Source organism: Thunnus albacares, chromosome 9 (genome assembly GCF_914725855.1).
Source record: "Thunnus albacares chromosome 9, fThuAlb1.1, whole genome shotgun sequence".
Taxonomy (NCBI): Eukaryota; Metazoa; Chordata; class Actinopteri; order Scombriformes; family Scombridae; genus Thunnus; species Thunnus albacares.
Window position 1 is genome coordinate 207,587 of NC_058114.1, and position 20,221 is coordinate 227,807.

The 20,221-nt window shown below is 36.2% G+C and overlaps 2 protein-coding genes and 1 long non-coding RNA gene across 3 annotated transcripts; 2 read left to right on the plus strand and 1 right to left on the minus strand.

The window, feature by feature from the left end:
- The first annotated feature begins 1,165 nt into the window (after positions 1-1,165).
- Positions 1,166-3,763, plus strand: LOC122989239 (T-cell acute lymphocytic leukemia protein 1 homolog). Its single transcript, XM_044361997.1, has 3 exons — positions 1,166-1,542; positions 2,273-2,337; positions 3,199-3,763. Exons 1-3 carry the CDS (start codon positions 1,466-1,468, stop codon positions 3,552-3,554), a joined length of 498 nt encoding a protein of 165 aa, XP_044217932.1. The 5' UTR covers positions 1,166-1,465; the 3' UTR covers positions 3,555-3,763.
- A 7,380-nt stretch (positions 3,764-11,143) lies between these two features.
- Positions 11,144-17,066, plus strand: si:ch211-152f22.4 (zinc finger BED domain-containing protein RICESLEEPER 1). The gene is made up of 3 exons (XM_044361627.1): positions 11,144-11,558; positions 11,662-11,745; positions 14,897-17,066. Exons 1-3 carry the CDS (start codon positions 11,534-11,536, stop codon positions 16,291-16,293), a joined length of 1,506 nt encoding a protein of 501 aa, XP_044217562.1. The 5' UTR covers positions 11,144-11,533; the 3' UTR covers positions 16,294-17,066.
- LOC122988952 lies at positions 11,615-12,037 on the minus strand. The gene is made up of 2 exons (XR_006404917.1): positions 11,828-12,037; positions 11,615-11,728 (listed from the first exon to the last, which is right to left on the minus strand). It is a non-coding gene; the product is annotated as an uncharacterized LOC122988952 (long non-coding RNA).
- Positions 17,067-20,221: the final 3,155 nt, after the last annotated feature.

Below are 20,221 nucleotides of genomic sequence, written 5' to 3' on the forward strand. Positions count from 1 at the left end.
TAAAGCTTCTGTGTGTTCGTTTCATTGTTAGAATCTGCTCACCAGCAGCCTGTTGAATCTTCTGCTTCCATTTTAATTAATGAACTTGATGGTAATTAATTGACTTGGTCTTGCTTTGTAGTGATGCTTTTACATAAGTTTGAGATGTGATGTTTTGTTTTTAAAGGTTGGAGGTGATTAGAGGAGAGGAGTTAGGAAGCAAGGAAGGAAAGAAGAATCCAGAGAGGGAAGGAAGAGGAACAGAACAGAAAAGAAACAAACAGTATATATATATATATATATATATATATAGTAGCTGTTTCCTCTGCTGCAGGGAAGATGAAGGAGGTGAAGTTTCGCTCCATTCATCACTGAAAGCCTTTGGCTCAGAGTGTGAAGGAAGATTCTGCTATGTGATAATAACTCATAATGTTAAAAGCTTCCATATACACTAATATAATAGTGTATATAACAGTGTTTCGGGTCTGAAGCTTCAGTTCGTTTTCTCGTTTTATTGTTTCGGCTCATTTTAGCTGCAATGATGCATCTATTTTATGATCATATTACATATTTTGTATTTAAAACTCAGTTGTGGAAAGTAACTAAGTACATTTACTCAAGTACTGTACTGAAGTACAGTTTTGAGGTACTTGTACTTTACTTGAGTATTATGATGCTACTTTCTACTCCACAGCTTTAAAAACATATAATCATCTTTATTTATAGTATTATTATGGATCAGAGTACTAACAGTAAGATTAACATGTTAATAGATTATTAATATTCTAACAATATAAAGTTGATAAATACAATATAAACGCTGTAAATGGGGACAGTTTACACACTGAGTACTTTTACTGCAATACTTTAACTACATCATTTTCTTTACATTTTCATCTTTTCTTCTTCTATAATAATAAAAATGTGAAAAATCTTCATCTTCATCTTCATCTTCTCCACCCACATATTTTTCTGTGCAGTTTGATTTTTGTTGATGTGTAAAAATGATGAATAAAAGACACAATCAGTCAAATCTGTGGAAAAACTAAGACATGACGTCATGTTTTAATGAAACATAACAACAATTAAATTCAGATGAAATGAGTGAAGAATATAATAATAATAATAATAATAATAATAATAATAATAATAATAATAATAATAATAATAATAACACAGACAGAAACTAAACTTTAAGACAGATGAATGTGAGAGAACCAATAAAAGCGGACAGAAGGCAGGAAAACACGACTCCTGCAGGGGGGAGGGAGCCTGCAGGTCCCTGGGGGGCTGCTTCCTGGACCCCCAATCTGTCTGCTTAATGGCTGTCATAATTAACCGCGTCTCCATGGAAACGACGCGTCACGACACGCAGAAGCCGGTATAAAAGAAGCGACGGGACGCGGCGGAGGACACTGAAGCTGCGGAGCTGAAGCCACCGGACCCCCGCCTGCCTGCTGCCCGGGACCCACAGAGCCTGATCCGGATGATCCAGCTGAGTTTCCCGCTGCCTGCACGAGACATGATGCACGAGGCCGGACATCACCTCAACACCTGCAACAGGTGAGAAGCTTTAACTTCTCTATAAGTCTGATCTGTCTGCTTTATTTCCTTATTTCTGTTAACGAGGAGATTATTTTGTTAAAGCTGATTTATCTTTACAGCAGTTTTCATTCAAATGAGACATTAAAGTGTGATAAACATACAAAGGTACTTTCAAGTAAATAATAAAATGAATTTAAAGCTGTCCAATAATGAAGATAATAATAAAGGTTTTATGTTTGTAGGTGCATCATATTTTATTATTTATTACTTATGATCTGCTTTCATGTGTTGAAATAAAGTGTTTGTGAGCATTAATAAGGTTTAATCACACAGTGTTACAGTGACAGATGTGTTTCTGTTGTTATTCTATCAGGGAGCAGAGGATCAGTCATTACAGTATCAGCATCATATATATATATATATATAATAAACACATCTGTGAGTTTTAACCTCGTCCACTCGTTAATTCATTAACTAATTAAACTGTCTGCAGCTCCTGAACCACAGTGACTATCTGCATCAACGTGAAAGAGTCAGAAACACTCGAGGTGATAAAGAAACAGAGCAGAAGAAACATTTTGCTTAAAATAAAAATCCGACGACTCTGCAGTGTTTTTGTCACTTTATCACTGGTGTCCTGGTGGGTTAACGAGGTTAAATCTTAATGAGACACCAGGACGTTTTCAGAGATTCACCTGCAGCAGAAAAACACCTGATAAACTGTTTCCTGTTTCCTGTTTGTCTGCAGAGATCCGGATCAACACACGCTGATGAAACACAGAACGAGTCCGTACGAGATCGACCTCAGTGAAGGTACGAAGTTTATCTTTAAACCAGGAGACATAAAACATCCACAGCACCAGGATCAGTGAGCAGAGTACGGAGTCTGAAGAGTGCCAAAATAATCACTTCATTTTAAATGTATAATTATAAATCATTAATAAAATGACACATTTTAAAAGTTATCTTAAATTGATTTATTCAGTCGGATGAAACAAAAATAAATCTCACCACAAGGTCCATTGAGTAGCTCTGCTGGAACTTTCGATCCACATGATCACATGATCACATGATCACATGATCACATGATCGTCCTCAGCAAATGGATCAGACTTTGTGATACGATCGAAAGCTCCAGGACAGCTACTCAATGGACCGACTCAGCTGTGGTGTCAACGTCAAGAGTGAACTTTAAAAAGATCATTAAAATGACAAATTAATATTTATGTTTTAATTAACTTAAAAATCTCATTTTAAAATGTAGTTTAAAATCAAACCTTTAAATATTTTTCTGTTTTCTTACTTCATCACTTTCTGTTCTTTGTGTCTGAAATGAAAAACAAAAATGTGAAAGATGTAATCACTTTAATTAAAGACATAGATCCTGCCAACACATAACAGCTGGCCAATCAATGTATTCATTGATTAATACTGTGATGAATCTGGTGACAGACTCCATAGTATAAAAAATAAATAGTTAAATCAGTTTTTAAACATCGACGTCTGTATCAGTCCTTCCTGTATGAAGCTTCATTTGTTCCCATTTTAAGATTTTATTCAATTATTAACAGCTGATCAATTGTCCACAATAGTAACTTTTTAATTTTTTTAACAGCGTCATGGTTTCAGTACTAATATTTACTTATTGATAAATAATCATTTATTCTCCCTCAGGTTCCCGTCCCAGAGTCCGTCGTGTCTTCACCAACAGTCGGGAGCGTTGGCGGCAGCAGAACCTGAACGGTGCCTTTGCTGAGCTGCGGCGGCTCGTCCCCACCCACCCCCCTGACAGGAAGCTCAGCAAGAATGAGGTCCTGCGGCTCGCCCTCCGGTACATCCACTTCCTGGATCAGCTGCTGGCAGACCAGGACCTAAGGGTCCCCCGGGGCCGGGCGGAGAGCCTGGAGGGGGCGCTGTCTCCGAGCTCTGGCTGCGAGAGCTCAGTGGACGGAGACTTCAGCCCCGACAGCCTGACGGAGGAGCTGCTCTGTGGGGCTCAGTGGACAGGGTTTTTAGCCCCGACAGCCTGACGGAGGAGCTCCACCATGGGGCTCTGCAGCGCCTCCACCTGGAACCATGATGAAGGGTCAATGGATGGAAGTTGGCTTCCAGAGACTGATGCTGTTGTAAATACAGGGGGATCATCAAACATCAATTATTCAGATTTGTTACCTCGTCATAATCTGAACTATGACTGCAACTAACAATAGTTTTTATTGTTGATTCATCTTTAATTACTTTCTTTATTAATTGATTCATTTTAAGTCTAAAATGTCCAAAAAAAAGTGAAAAACGGTCCAGTTGCTGTCTTCAAATGTCTTGTTTTGTCCAAAATAAGATAATCAGTTTATAATGATATAATACAAAGAAAAGCAGCAAACCTTCTCACTGGAGAAACTGCAGCCAGACAGAGGACTGAAATAATTAATTATCAGATTTTCTGAAGATTAATTTAATAGGATGAGCAATGATTCACTGACTCATCGTTTCAAGTCGAATCCAAACATCAGTCGTGTCCAGAAATGACAAATCTTCTTGATCAATGTTGTTGACATCTTTATCAATGTGGTTTTGTATCATTTTATATTTATATTCTACCTTTTTCAGATCAGGAAACACACTAACAAACTTTGTAAACAGTTTAAAAAGCTTTTGAATGTGTATCAGATGGACAGAAGAGCAGAAAGCAGCTGTGAGGTTTATCTATCTGGTAGTTCATGATGTGAACGTCTTCTAGAGTAGAAACACAAGAGTAGACGAGGTCATGTGATATTCACATGTATCAACATCGTCAGTATGAATGAATGAATGAATGAATGAAGTTCTGCTGTCAAAGCAGAAGAATCAGTAACCACATTTGGCTCTTTTACTGTAATGTTTGATGTAAATGTTGAATAAATAAAACTGAAGTATTTCGTCACTAACTGCCTCTTTATTCTGTCATGTTGTATAATCATAATATAATTTTAATATAATTATAATATAATTATAATATAATTATAATAAAATTTTTAAAATGTAATTATAATATCACAGCGATCATTTAAAACAAAGTTTAGAAGAACAGAAGGACATATATATATATATATATATAGAGAGAGAGAATGCTTTATAAACCACTGTAATGTATCACTACGATAAGCAGATATATATATATATATATATATATATATATATATATAGATATAGATATAGATATATATAGATAGATAGATTAGATCTTAGATTAGAGAGAGATCTATCTATCTATCTCTATATAGATAGATGAATATAGATATAGATATATATGTATATAGTATATATAGATGTATATGTATATGGGTATATATAGATGTATATGTATATGGGTAGATATAGATGTATATGTATATAGTATATATAGATGTATATAGTATATATAGATGTATATGTATATGGGTAGATATAGATGTATATGTATATAGTATATATAGATGTATATGTATAGTGGTTTATATAGATGTATATGTATATGGGTATATATAGATGTATATGTATAGTGGTTTATATAGATGTATATGTATATGGGTATATATAGATGTATATGTATAGTGGTTTATATAGATGTATATGTATATAGTATATATAGATGTATATGTATAGTGGTTTATATAGATGTATATGTATATGGGTATATATAGATGTATATGTATAGTGGTTTATATAGATGTATATGTATATAGTATACATAGATGTATATGTATATGGGTAGATATAGATGTATGTGTATATAGTATATATAGATGTATATGTATATGGTAGATATAGATGTATATGTATATGGGCATATATAGATGTATATGTATATAGTATATATAGATGTATATGTATATGGGTAGATATAGATGTATATGTATATAGTGTATATATAGATGTATATAGTATATATAGATGTATATGTATATGGGTAGATATAGATGTATATGTATATAGTATATATAGATGTATATGTATAGTGGTTTATATAGATGTATATGTATATGGGTATATATAGATGTATATGTATAGTGGTTTATATAGATGTATATGTATATAGTATATATAGATGTATATGTATAGTGGTTTATATAGATGTATATGTATATGGGTATATATAGATGTATATGTATAGTGGTTTATATAGATGTATATGTATATAGTATACATAGATGTATATGTATATGGGTAGATATAGATGTATGTGTATATAGTATATATAGATGTATATGTATATGGTAGATATAGATGTATATGTATATGGGCATATATAGATGTATATGTATATAGTATATATAGATGTATATGTATATGGGTAGATATAGATGTATATGTATATAGTGTATATATAGATGTATATGTATATGGGTAGATATAGATGTATATGTATATAGTATATATAGATGTATATGTATATGGGTATATATAGATGTATATGTATATGGGTATATATAGATGTATATGTATATGGGTAGATATAGATGTATATGTATATAGTATATATAGATGTATATGTATATGGGTAGATATAGATGTATATGTATATAGTATATATAGATATATAGATGTATATGTATATGGGTATATATAGATGTATATGTATATGGTATATATAGATATATATGTATATGGGTATATATAGATGTATATGTATATAGTATATATAGATGTATATGTATATGGGTATATATAGATGTATATGTATATAGTATATATAGATGTATATGGGTAGATATAGATGTATATGTATATAGTATATATAGATGTATATGTATATGGATATATATAGATATATATGTATATGGGTATATATAGATGTATATGTATATAGTATATATAGATGTATATGTATATAGTATATATAGATGTATATGTATATGGGTATATATAGATGTATATGTATATAGTGTATATATAGATGTATATGTATATAGTATATATAGATGTATATGTATATGGGTATATATAGATGTATATGTATATAGTATATATAGATATATATGTATATGGGTATATATAGATGTATATGTATATAGTATATATAGATGTATATGTATATAGTATATATAGATGTATATGTATATGGGTATATATAGATGTATATGTATATAGTATATATAGATGTATATGTATATGGGTAGATATAGATGTATATGTATATGGGTAGATATAGATGTATATGTATATAGTATATATAGATGTATATGTATATGGGTAGATATAGATGTATATGTATATAGTATATATAGATGTATATGTATATGGATATATATAGATATATATGTATATGGGTATATATAGATGTATATGTATATAGTATATATAGATGTATATGTATATAGTATATATAGATGTATATGTATATAGTATATATAGATGTATATGTATATGGGTATATATAGATGTATATGTATATAGTGTATATATAGATGTATATGTATATGGGTATATATAGATATATATGTATATGGGTATATATAGATGTATATGTATATGGGTATATATAGATATATATGTATATGGGTATATATAGATATATATGTATATGGGTATATATAGATGTATATGTATATAGTATATATAGATGTATATGTATATGGGTATATATAGATATATATGTATATAGTATATATAGATGTATATGTATATAGTATATATAGATATATATGTATATGGGTATATATAGATGTATATGTATATAGTATATATAGATGTATATGTATATAGTATATATAGATGTATATGTATATAGTATATATAGATGTATATGTATATGGGTATATATAGATGTATATGTATATAGTATATATAGATGTATATGTATATAGTATATATAGATGTATATGTATATGGGTATATATAGATGTATATGTATATGGGTAGATATAGATGTATATGTATATAGTATATATAGATGTATATGTATATGGGTATATATAGATATATATGTATATGGGTATATATAGATGTATATGTATATAGTATATATAGATGTATATGTATATGGGTATATATAGATATATATGTATATGGGTATATATAGATGTATATGTATATAGTATATATAGATGTATATGTATATGGGTATATATAGATATATATGTATATGGGTATATATAGATATATATGTATATAGTATATATAGATGTATATGTATATAGTATATATAGATGTATATGTATATGGGTATATATAGATATATGTGTATATGGGTATATATAGATGTATATGTATATAGTATATATAGATGTATATGTATATAGTATATATAGATGTATATGTATATAGTATATATAGATGTATATGTATATAGTATATATAGATGTATATGTATATGGGTATATATAGATGTATATGTATATAGTATATATAGATGTATATGTATATAGTATATATAGATGTATATGTATATGGGTATATATAGATGTATATGTATATGGGTATATATAGATGTATATGTATATAGTATATATAGATGTATATGTATATGGGTAGATATAGATGTATATGTATATGGGTAGATATAGATGTATATGTATATAGTATATATAGATGTATATGTATATGGGTAGATATAGATGTATATGTATATAGTATATATAGATGTATATGTATATGGGTAGATATAGATATATATGTATAGGCAGAGTCAAAACACAGATCCCGGGTCAAAAAGACTAGAGGTCAATAACTGGAATAACAATGCTGGAACGCCTGCAGAGAAGATGAACTGGCACAGCAGGGAACAGACTAAATACACCAGGGGAGTGAGGGGGAAGATGACAGGAGCGGGAAACACACAGGGGCAGGAAGTGGATCTGAAACGAGAGGAGAGTTAAATACCAAAATAAAACAGGAAGTGTAGAACTAAAAAAAACAAAACAGTCACAGTTTGTTATTGATTGTTAATAACTTGTGGATCTTTTGATCATTTGCACATTGTTTGTAGAAGAAACTAAAGATTTGTGACAGTTTTTAGCTGCAGCTTGTTGTGTGTAACCTGCTGTTGCTGCTGCTGTATTGATCAGGTATCAGTATCAGTATTGAGCCCAGTGTGTAGAGGAAGAGTCTCTGTGAGGGAAAAGGTTCACACTCAACATGTTCATTCATCTCCTGTTACACATGAATGCTGAATAGGATAGGATAATTAATTATGATAGGATGTTTATGGTGGCGGAGGGGGCGTGTCCTGTCATTGTAACAAGCCAATGATTAGTGGGCGTGGAGCTGATGACTGATAAGCATCTCAGCCAATCAGACGGCCCCAAGAGAAAACAACAGCAACAGGTCCCAGAGGAGTGTGTGTGTGTTTGTGTGTGTGTGTGTGTGTGTGTGTGTGTGTGTGTGTGTGTGTGTGTGTGTTTGTGTGTATGTGTGTGTGTGTGTGTGTGTTTGTGTGTATGTGTGTGTGTGTGTGTTTGTGTGTGTGTGTGTGTGTGTGGGAACTAAAGATGAACCAGTGTCTCACAGTCGTGTCTCACATGAACCTTTAAACTGAGTCTTCATCCTGAATCTAATTACTGATGTTGTTTTTGATTAATGTCTCTGTGACGGCAGCAGGGATGAGCAGAGATCCCAGTATTTGTATTTGTATTCAGATAAAAGTGGAAAGAGGCTTAAAAATCCTGTTTTTGTTTTTATGACACTTTTAATTTTAGAAAATTAAAGTGTTACAATAAACGTTCATGAATAAACTACCTTATGAAGGAGGTCCCCACATCAGGTCTCTAACTGGAGTCTCAGATCAGAGACGACTGCTGAGATAAAACTTTACTCATCACCTCGTTGCAGACAGACCTCTACCTATTTATACATAACACACAGACAGCACAGCCTGTAACATGCAGGGAGGAACTTCAAAGGTGATTCTTGCTTTGCACTTTTCATTTATTGCCTGTCTTTTAAAACCTAACTTTGTGGAAAGGAGAAGAGGAACAGCAGGTTATGGAGAGTCTGTTGGGAACACTTTGCATGTGTCAGTAGCTCAGTTTTATCTCTGTAACACCCCCAACAAATAACTTGTAAAATATCTGTATGAAACAAATATTTGTATAAAATCCACTATTTGTGCTTTGCAGAAAGTCAGTGTTTAAACTCAGTAATATCTCATCATATCAGTCCTTCCTCCTCCTCTTCTTCCTCTCTGCTGTCTGCAGGCTGTTCTGGAAGTGGCGTGTTACGGTCCAACGGGTCGCTCTGGAGTGCCGGAAATGTTCCCTAAAGGCTCTTTGAAGGTTATAAAAAAACTTCAGGTAACCTTTGGGGAACATTTCTTATGTTCCAGGTTTCACAAAAATAACACAGAACCTCTAGAAGATGTTCCCTGAAGGTTCTCTGAAGGTTATTTTTGTGTAACCTTCAGAGAACCTTTACGGAGCGTCTAAGCAAGCGCACCTGCAGAGCAGCCGCCCCACACTCACCTGATATAACAGCTCCTCCACCTCCATCATCTCACACTGATTCACTCTGAAAGAGTGACGACCAATGAGGAAACTCCAACATGACCAGCCGACTGATGCTGTGACTTCATCACCTGCTCTCGGACCGCCGGCGTTATCGGACCTGATATTCAGTGACTCGAGATTAAAATAATAAAGATTAAAATACACAGTCAGGGTCTGATCAGATCAATAAACCAACAAATCAGCTGAGTGTGTGTGAAGGCTGGGAACTGAGCATCACACACACACACACACACACACACACACACTCACACACACACACACACACACACACACACACACACACACTCACACACACACACACACACTCACACACACACACACACACACACACACACACACACACACACACACACACACACACACACACTGTCAGCTCTCTGATTGGATCACGCCCCTTCTCTCCTCTGGGACCTGTTGCTGTTATTGTGTCGTCTCTCTCGGGACCGTCTGATTGGCTGAGATGATTATCAGGCGTCAGCTTCACGCCCACTCATCATTGGCTTGTTACAGTGACAGCCCCCCCCCCCCCCCCCCCCCCAGCATTCATGTGTGGTATCAGTGATCCTGACAGACGCTACTGTGGGAAAACTCCCCGCTCACACTCTCAGGACGAGGAATCATTATCAGGACTCATTATTCACTTAAAAGTTATTTTTATTTTTATTTTGCTTTCTCAAAGAGAGACACACAAGACTATATGTGTATAAAAATGTCCAATGTCAGTGATAATTAAAGTTATTTATTAGTAAAGTTTAACTCTGCTTTCCTGAAAAAAGGAGCCCAAACAGATACAGAAATGTTCCTTTTTACAGGTTTATATCTGAATGTTTTCACTCTCTGAACTCAACTGTTTGATGTCTGAAAGCAAAAAAAGGAGCAGCTGAACTTTCAAATGTTAAATATAATCTGAAAGTTATAACTGAGCTCTGTGCTGATCAGAGAAACATATTAACATCAGAAGCATCTCTGTATTAACTGTTGAAGCTAATAAATGCTCCTCCTTTAAATCATCAATAATCAATCATTCTGTGTTTTACATATCAGCTAAAGGACGAGTTCACAATGATTCAAGTGTCTTCAAACAACAGTCAGATGCTCATATGAACAGTGAAAGAAGCTTTCAGCTCCTGGCTGTTGAAAACCTGCTTTTATAAATAGAAACATTATTTCTTCCTTTAAAACTCAAATGATTTCTGCGTCTGTTCATACAGCAGACTGGTGATGTGTTCTGCAGTTTAATACTTTACTCATAATAAAAACTTTGTTCTTCAGATTCGGTTTCTGTTTCCCAGTAAATAACTGGTTTCCTCGTAAATCCCTGTAACCACGATATCATTACTTTTGTTTCACAACACAGAGCCTGAAGGGAGCGTTTGCATTCTACATGTGTTAGTCATCACCGGTGAAGTCTGGACGTGTCTAAAGCCTGCAGCAAACTTTGCTTCACGTTTATAATCCCTGGCAGGTAATAAAAGTCTGTCAGATGAGACTTTAACGAAGAGCAGAGAAGTAAAGACGATAAACAGACGAGACGTGAAGAAGAATCTGATATGGATCATAGAGGGAGACGTCGATGTGAGTAGAACTCTATCATCTATCTACCTTTTTTATTACAACACAGAGTCATTGAATGAATTATTATATATTTAATGACAGATTCTGTGTTTGTCCTGAACAGTCAGATATCAGCCAGTCGGCAGGAGAGGAAACCGTGGATCCGTCGTCCAGCCGCTGAGACTGAAACCCTGCAGGCAGAGAAGAGGTAAAAACAGGAGATATGAGGAGAGCCGAGTGTTCCCACCTCCACAAACAGAAAAACATCCATTTACATCATACACACTTACAGGAGTGTAACGGGTATAGGAAGGACCCAATAGCAGCACAAACAACACTGGTATAAACTTTGCAGTCTTTATTTCACACGATGTCAAGGCAATATTAGCACGTTCGGAGAAACACAGTTCTGATGAGTATGACTCCACCGGATCTTCCACTCCCACAGCGGACAAAGACCAGGGAACAGGCAGGCAGAACTCAGAGTCAGGGACAGGAGGCTGGTGGGTTTACCGGGGCAGAGACGAGGAGCAACGGTCGAAGACAAGCTGATCAGAAACCAGGAACCAGTCCAGTGAAGAAAGCAAGACGACTTAACATAGTAGCATATACAATCTGACAAGGAGGGAGTGGGCCGAGGCAGCTTATATACTGGCTTGATTGCAGATGATGAGCAGGTGGGAGCGCCAGGTGAAGGTGGTTGAACTAATGAGGGGTGTTGCAGAGCAGAGAGTGAGACTGAATGATTGGATGATTCCCACAGCAACAGGTGAGGGGGGGGGGCAGACTCTGACACTTTGACACTTTTTACATCTGATGATTTTACTGCAAAATAAAAGTGTATTTGTTTCAAATAATAGTTACTATGGAGACCTCAGGTTGTTGTGTTCCCATGGAAACAAGTTATCTGATTAGTATGGTTTTAGAACCATGTTAGTTAGTTTGCTCCTGTTGATAAAATCACCAAGTGGACGTGGTTCTGCTGCACCACAACACCACACAGACGGGCGAAGTCAGGAAAACACCGAACTATCTGCGCCGCCTGCGCTGGTCGTTTCACTGTCACGAATAATAGGACCCAGTGTTGTATTTGGTGGTTAAATTATTTAAACTCATCTGAAGCTGCAACCATCAGAGGCTCCTCTGTGCTCTGATTAGGATTGGATTTAAAGGTCCAACGTTTTAGAGTTGACATTATCACTGTGACCGTAATACCTGGTTTAAACGTTACCGCTTTATTACCACAATACCAGAAAGCAGGGGAACAAAAAGTCTCATTGTCTCCCCTGTTCCGGCGCCAGTGTGTTGAGTACTGGGCAAGTTCGACTTGGGAATACAAACCTCTGAGGACTGATCTGTTTGTTTTAATACATTTATATTGATGTATATCTGTACATATAGAGCCCCAGAGACAGCGCTGCTGTTCTGTCCAGAAAGAACACGAAGCTTCACTTTACATTCAGACAAACTAATGTGGCGGCTACAATTAATCTGTGACTCCAACATTTATCTTCCAAGAGGATTATATCGTATATCAAAATGCTACGGAGACATTAGAACCAGCGACGAATCACCAAAGAGCTGCATAGATCAGTTCATCGGATCATTTTCTCCCCGGGATGGCGAGCGGGACTCGGGCTGCTATCATGCGGCCAGCGGCCGAGAACGTCATAACAGATTTACAAACTGGTGTTATTTGGATAAACTGACCTCATATTTGGAATCTACATGGTTACTTTCTCGCCTGAAAAAATATTTAATCTTAATAAAGTGAGATATTAACAGACAATGTCTGCCATGACACCTCGCTCTGGGATATCCATTCTGCGTCGCATCGCAAGGCACACTGGGTAATGTAGGCCCAGCAAGGGCCCGCCTCCCTACGCCAAAACGCTGACAGAAAGTTGAAACTGAAAACCGGTGACACTGAAAAAATGCTGATAGCGTAAAAAAAAAAACTGTCACTGAAGAAAGACAGACATGAAGAAAAAATCTTACTGTTGACATTGAAAAACACATCATCATGCAAAAAATATCAAAATAAAATAAGATAATAAGATTGAAAGATTGTAATTTTTTTAAATGCTTGTGTTTGGCCCAAATACTGCATGAAATGATGGCACTCGGGCGGTCCGCTCCTGTTTGCCAGATCCGGGCAACATGAAAGCCGTAGCAGTACCGCATGTCAACCAAGAATGAACCAAACAAACAAGAAGTGGCCCACATCCTGCATGGAATGGTGCATTTTGGCAATGCACTCCTGTTTGCCAGCAACAGGCCTAGCAACATTGTTTTCGCGGTCACCAGTCAACATGGTTTGCTTATTCCAGGACCTGGATAAAGCATTTGTGTGTCACTGGAAAGACAGCTGCCTTCAGCTTAAGGCAGCCCAACAAGGTGCTATCAGTTCATCAGTTCTATTGGGTACATGTGGGGTTCAACCCTAATTGCACCAAACAAGGCAGTGGAAACCAGTTGTTAGACTAGAGGTGGGGACTGTGGCTGGACTGTTAGGACTAACATAGAACAGTAAATTCCATGTTTATAAGAGGAGGAGACCAGGGCAAACTTCGCTGTAGAAAAATAATCTACTGGGAGCATTTCCAGAGAATCTTACCTTCCCAGTTGTAAACATTATCGCTGTGTACACTGAGCTTCACCTCTAAAGTTTTATGATTAATTAAGAACCACAGTAAATCATATCATATCATATCATATCACATCCAGATTAGCCAGTTCTGAGTGCGCCGTATCTTTGAACTGAACTTAGAACTGGCCCAGATATGTTTAAGATAAACGGGCCACCTCAGGCTCACATTCAGATAAGTCAGTACCAATTGTGCCACATCTTTACCTAAAGAGGCCCAATACTGTTCAACTATATTTGGGCCATATTTACTATTTCAAATGTGGGCCACATTAGGCTCACACTATGACAGCCAGTGCTGACTGTGCCATACAATTGCCAAAAGTGGGCCAAATCTGTTCTATAGTATTTAGGCCATATTTGCCATTTCATATGTCGGCCACTTTAGGTTCACATTACGTCAAGCCAGTGCTCACTGTGCCGTATCTTTGTCAGAACTGGCCTCGGTATGTTTTAAGATAACCAGGCCACATTTGTTTTGGGATATTTGGGCCATATTTGTCATTTTACACGTAGGCCACTTCTGTATGCTATCTGGGAAGGTGTCAACCAAAACATGCAAAGTGAAATAAAAAGGCAGCATACAGATAAAAACATGCAAAAGGCTTTTTCTGACCTTGCCACACATGCATTAGTAGTTATACCAATTTATGTTTAAATCATTTTAAATAACAGAATATATCCTGAAATTTAAATCTGTTTCCTTTCGCAGATGGAAACCTGGAAATACCAATTAAAAATCACTGGATGAAGATGATTGTATCAAATCTGCAGCCTTTGGAAATCACAGAAAATGCTAATTTTCTTGAGTTTGTAAAAGTGCTAAACCCTACTCTTCAAATTCCCACAAGATCCATAATGCGCCTGCAGCTTCACAATCTCTTCAACAAAGAGAAGAATGAGCTGCGAGGCACCTTGGATTCTGCTGAAGATATTGTGCTGACATGTGAGTTGTGGTCTTCAAGAGCTGAAGACTCCTATCTGACGGTAGGAGGCCATTTTGTGGACAGGCTTGGGAATCTAAAGTCCTACATGCTCAACACTGCCAACCTGTTCAGAGACGAATCTGCAACCAACATTCAGAATCAGCTCTCGGCTGTCATGGAGGATTGGGGCATCAAAGAGAAGGTCCATAGTGTTGTCAGAGCTGGAATGCCACAGCTGGAGAAGGTCAAAACAAAATGGAGACACATGCCTTGTTTTGCTTCCACCTTAAATGGGGTATGTCAGGATCTGCTGAGCGACAACAAGCTGGTGAATGTTCTCAGGAAGTGTCAGAACATCGTCTGGTTCTTTAAGTGCAATACTGAAGCTGAGAGGAAGCTCCGAGAGACTCAACGTGGGATGCGTATGAAGCAGGATGAGCTGATCATGTACTCCGGAGACCGATGGCCGGCTCTGCTGCCCATGCTTCAATCACTGATTCAGCAGTACAGTGCCATGCTGCCGGTGTTGGACGAGAGAGGCAAGACAGAATTCATTCTGAATGAAAATGATAAAAAGAAAATGAAAAACATCATCTCTGCTCTGCAACCTCTGAGGGAAGTCATGTCCATGATGAAAGGAGAAGGTTTCGAGTCTGTTTCCGTCATTCTGCCGCTGCTGAGGAGACTCATGGAAAAACTGGAAGAAGAAGAACAGAGAAAGAATGATGTTGCCCAGATGTTGCTGTTGAAATGTAGAGAAAAATTTGGTGATGTCAACAGACACAAACTGGCTTCCTTCACATTCCTCGATCCAAGATTCAAAGACCAGCTGGGAGACCAAAACACAAAACAAGTGATGGAGAAAATAATGGAAGAGCTCAGTGCAGACATGGCCTCGTCTGCTGCTCTTAAAGTCAGAAAGGAGCTACACCGATACAGAGCCTACAAACCCAATGCAGAGTCATCCAACCCTCTGGCCTGGTGGAGGTTCACCGGAAACACACAGTTCAGGGAATTGAGCAAACTTGCCCTGAAGAAACTCGGGGCTGTGTCCACCGCTGTTCCCTTAGAAAGAGCCTTCTCAGGTGCAGGTGATCACTTCTGTAAACTCAGGAGCTGCATCGAGCCAGAAAACCTCAACATGATCCTGTTCCTGCACAGCAACAAGTCTGCAGTGTCTTAGATAAATTACCCCCTCCAGGATTTCACAGAGCTTCTTTGTGATTGTTTTTGCCAAAAATGTTTGATTTTGCAGCAGCTTTTCTCAAAAATTGCGATACAGTTTTTGATGTTTTATGTGCTCTTATTGCAGTAAAACTGCAGGAATAATGTGATTTTTTTTAAGAACAACTTCTGAACAACTTTCAGTGCTAATTTTTAATGTACTTTCTGAACATGAGAAACATGTTAGAGCTCATCCTGCCAAGAAAAACAACACTACAGGTCGTAATATCATTCGCCAAACACGACCTATAGTTATGTTTGAGTGACAGACACCATTTAGCAGCCGTAGTAATTATGACACAGTTCACATGATGTCTGTATAAGGTGGCAGGTTGAGTGGCCGGTTAGAGGAGACGCTGTTCGCTTCCTGTTTCCAACCATGAGTCCAGACAGCTTTTTAAAAGACGTAACTATGATTGTCGTGGTGTTTACTATTGCAATGACGATGAAGGTTGCTCTATGCACGTCTACATCCTATCGTGTTGTTGTCTCCTGACTAGATCCTGCTGGTGTATCAGCTCTAAGATGTACGTCGCTTTGGATAAAAGCGTCGGCTGAATGAAATTGTAACATGACAAACAGACCAAACTGTATCCAAAGAATCCGTAACTATACTCACAGTGACAGTCGTCACAACAAGTGTGTTTCCATCAACCTGTTTTTATTTGCATTTTGTGATTGTATAGTGATATAATCTTAACAAAATAAACTTACAAATGAAATAAATTAAAATGACTGTTTAGCCTTTACATTATCAATAGTATCTATAATATCTAATCTATAACATCCATATCTACACAGTTATACCAAAACTAGACTGGATTCCTTACAATAGGAAAGATGTGTTCTAGTGAATCTAGATCATTATATTTATGGTCCTCTGCTGCCTCCCTCAGGAATCTACCAGTAACAGCAGGAAAGCTGGTTTATCCCAGTTAACAAGCATGAATGAACAGCCTTTAACTATTGGCTGATATAACTACACTCTACTTCACATGTATGAACATACAATCATATGTAGGTTAAATAAATCATATCAGTAACCAGGATTTACTCATTTAAATATAAAATCTGTTCTCTCCACAGTGGTGACTCTAAAACTTTTTATACTTCAGTCAAAATGAGCCTTTGTATGATATTCTTATATTTTTATATCTCACAGTCTGTCTGGAGGTTTATGATGAATATTAATAATCTTCATGACTTGCTTTTATTTGACAGCATACATTTGTGAGGTGCTGTTGTGTGTAGTTTTGTATTTCTGTATAATAATATAATATAATATAATATAATATAATATAATATAATATAATATAATATAATATAATATAATATAATATAATATAATATAATATAATATAATATAATCTGGTACATCTGTACACTGTCCATTAAAATAAAATACATAAATAAATAAAAGGAGGTTCTGATGAAGATGATGATGCCCTCTGCTGGTAATCTGATAGTAGTAATCTGATATGTAAAACACACAATAACTGATTATTGATCATTTAAAGCAGTGGTTCTCAACCTTTTATAACTTGAGGCCCACTTCTGATTGTTAAAAAAGTCTGAGGACCACCTTCCCAAATAAATGAAAAACAAAACAAAAGTTTGTTTCAGTTTGTTCCTTGTCTTTGATTTTGTGACGGTCACCATGGAAACCCTGACTGTAGTATCCAGAATGAAACAACGTCAACTGTCTGCTGATAGTCCATCAGTTCATGTTCCAACACAGTGGACAGAGTCATGTCTTCTAGCTAGCTAGCTAACAGCAGCATTGCTGTACAACACGTTTGTCTCTGTCTAATGAAGTGTTGTGATATTAAAACATAACTGGTCATTGAAATTATGCATTTTAAACATTTTTTATTTATTATTCTTCAGCATGTTTAGATATAAAAATAACTAATAGCTTTGTAAATTACACGAAAAAATCACTTTAACCATTTGGCAGTACCACGGCCCCCCCGGCCCACTAGATGGATCTCTGAGGCCCACTTGTGTGTGTGTGTGTGTGTGTGTGTATTATGTGTGTGTGTGTGTGTGTGTGTGTGTGTGTGTGTGTGTGTATTATGTGTGTGTGTGTGTGTGTGTGTGTGTGTATTATGTGTGTGTGTGTGTGTGTATTATGTGTGTATTATGTGTGTGTGTGTGTGTATTATGTGTGTGTGTATGTGTGTGTGTGTGTGTGTGTGTGTGTGTGTGTGTGAGTGAGTGTCTAAGTGTGTTTGCTTTAACTGTCTATTATTTCACTAACTTCCTCTTTTTAAATATATTTTAATATTTTAACTGTTATTATTTTCTTTTTTACTGTTTTAAGCACTTCGAGCTGCATTCTGTGTATGAAATGTGCATTTTAAATAAAGTTTATCATCACTATTGAAACATAAATGGTTCGCTATAGCTGCTGATACTTTTAGTTCACACTTCTAAACCAACACAAACTCAACCAGTGACTGAATATTAATCAGAAACATAGTTGTGTTGTTGTTTCTGTGTCTGTCAACATCCCATAAAAACAGTAACACACACACACTTTATATACACAACTGTTTAATACAGTTTGAATGAAGTTTTCTTGGTGATCTTCACACAAACAAGAATCTGTTTTTGGCTTCAGAACAGAACTAACAAAGTTTAAGTTTCTTCCTGCTTCATGACAGCTGACTGCAGAGCTCGTTAAACTTCATGTTCATTGATTATTGGAAACTGAACTCTTTATATTTATTGACCTTTATTTCACAACCACACAGAAAGACTGTCAATAAAAAAATACGTTTTAGTAAAAGTTGACTCCCCTAACAATTAATTTGCATTAATTAAAAGTGCACAAGAATCTCACAATGAAACAATAGCAGAGTAGAAATGATCAGTGATCAGTGATCAGATCAGACCAGCAGGTGTCAGTGTGACTCTTTGCTTTCTCTGCTTCATTTCTACTCTGCTGATATATAATGTTGAGGTACTTGTACTTTACTTGAGTATTTCCATGTGATGCTACTTTATACAGAGGGAAATATATTTACTGCACATTTATCTGATTTATCTGCAGTTTAAGATTTTGACATTAAAACATATGATAATTCATAAAGAAGAAGACTGTAAACACTCATCTACTGTTCAGTAGAACAGTCATTAGTCTCCGAACCACAAATCTGTTTCATTCATTTATTATTCAGCCGTTAATGAACGACTGATTAATCCTTCATGAAGCTTTCAGAAAGCAGAGTCACAATCACACGACATCACCAAACCATCACCAAACCATCAACAAACCATCACCAAACCATCACCAGTATAACCCAGACTGGGACCAGTTGTTCCCACTTCCACCACAGACATTTTTCCATCATTTGAACTGTTTGAGGTACAAATATGTTAAAAAACTTCACAACAACATGAACTCCATCCACTGAGGAAGATCATGTGATATGACTGAAAGCTCCAGAGCAGCTACTAAATGTAGTCTGTGGACAGATCGTTATCTGAAAGGACATTGATATTCTACTGCACTCTACTGTACTCTACTGTACTCTACTGCACTCTACTGCACTCTACTGTACTCTACTGCACTCTACTGCACTCTACTGCACTCTACTGCACTCTACTGCATTCTACTGTACTCTACTGCACTCTACTGCACTCTACTGCACTCTACTGCACTCTACTGCACTTTACTGCACTCTGATGTACTCTACTGCACTCTACTGCACTCTACTGTTCTCTACTGCACTCTACTGTACTCTACTGCACTCTACTGCACTCTACTGCACTCTACTGTACTCTACTTCACTCTACTGCACTTTACTGCACTCTACTGCACTCTACTGCACTCTACTGCACTTTACTGCACTCTACTGTACTCTACTGCACTCTACTGTACT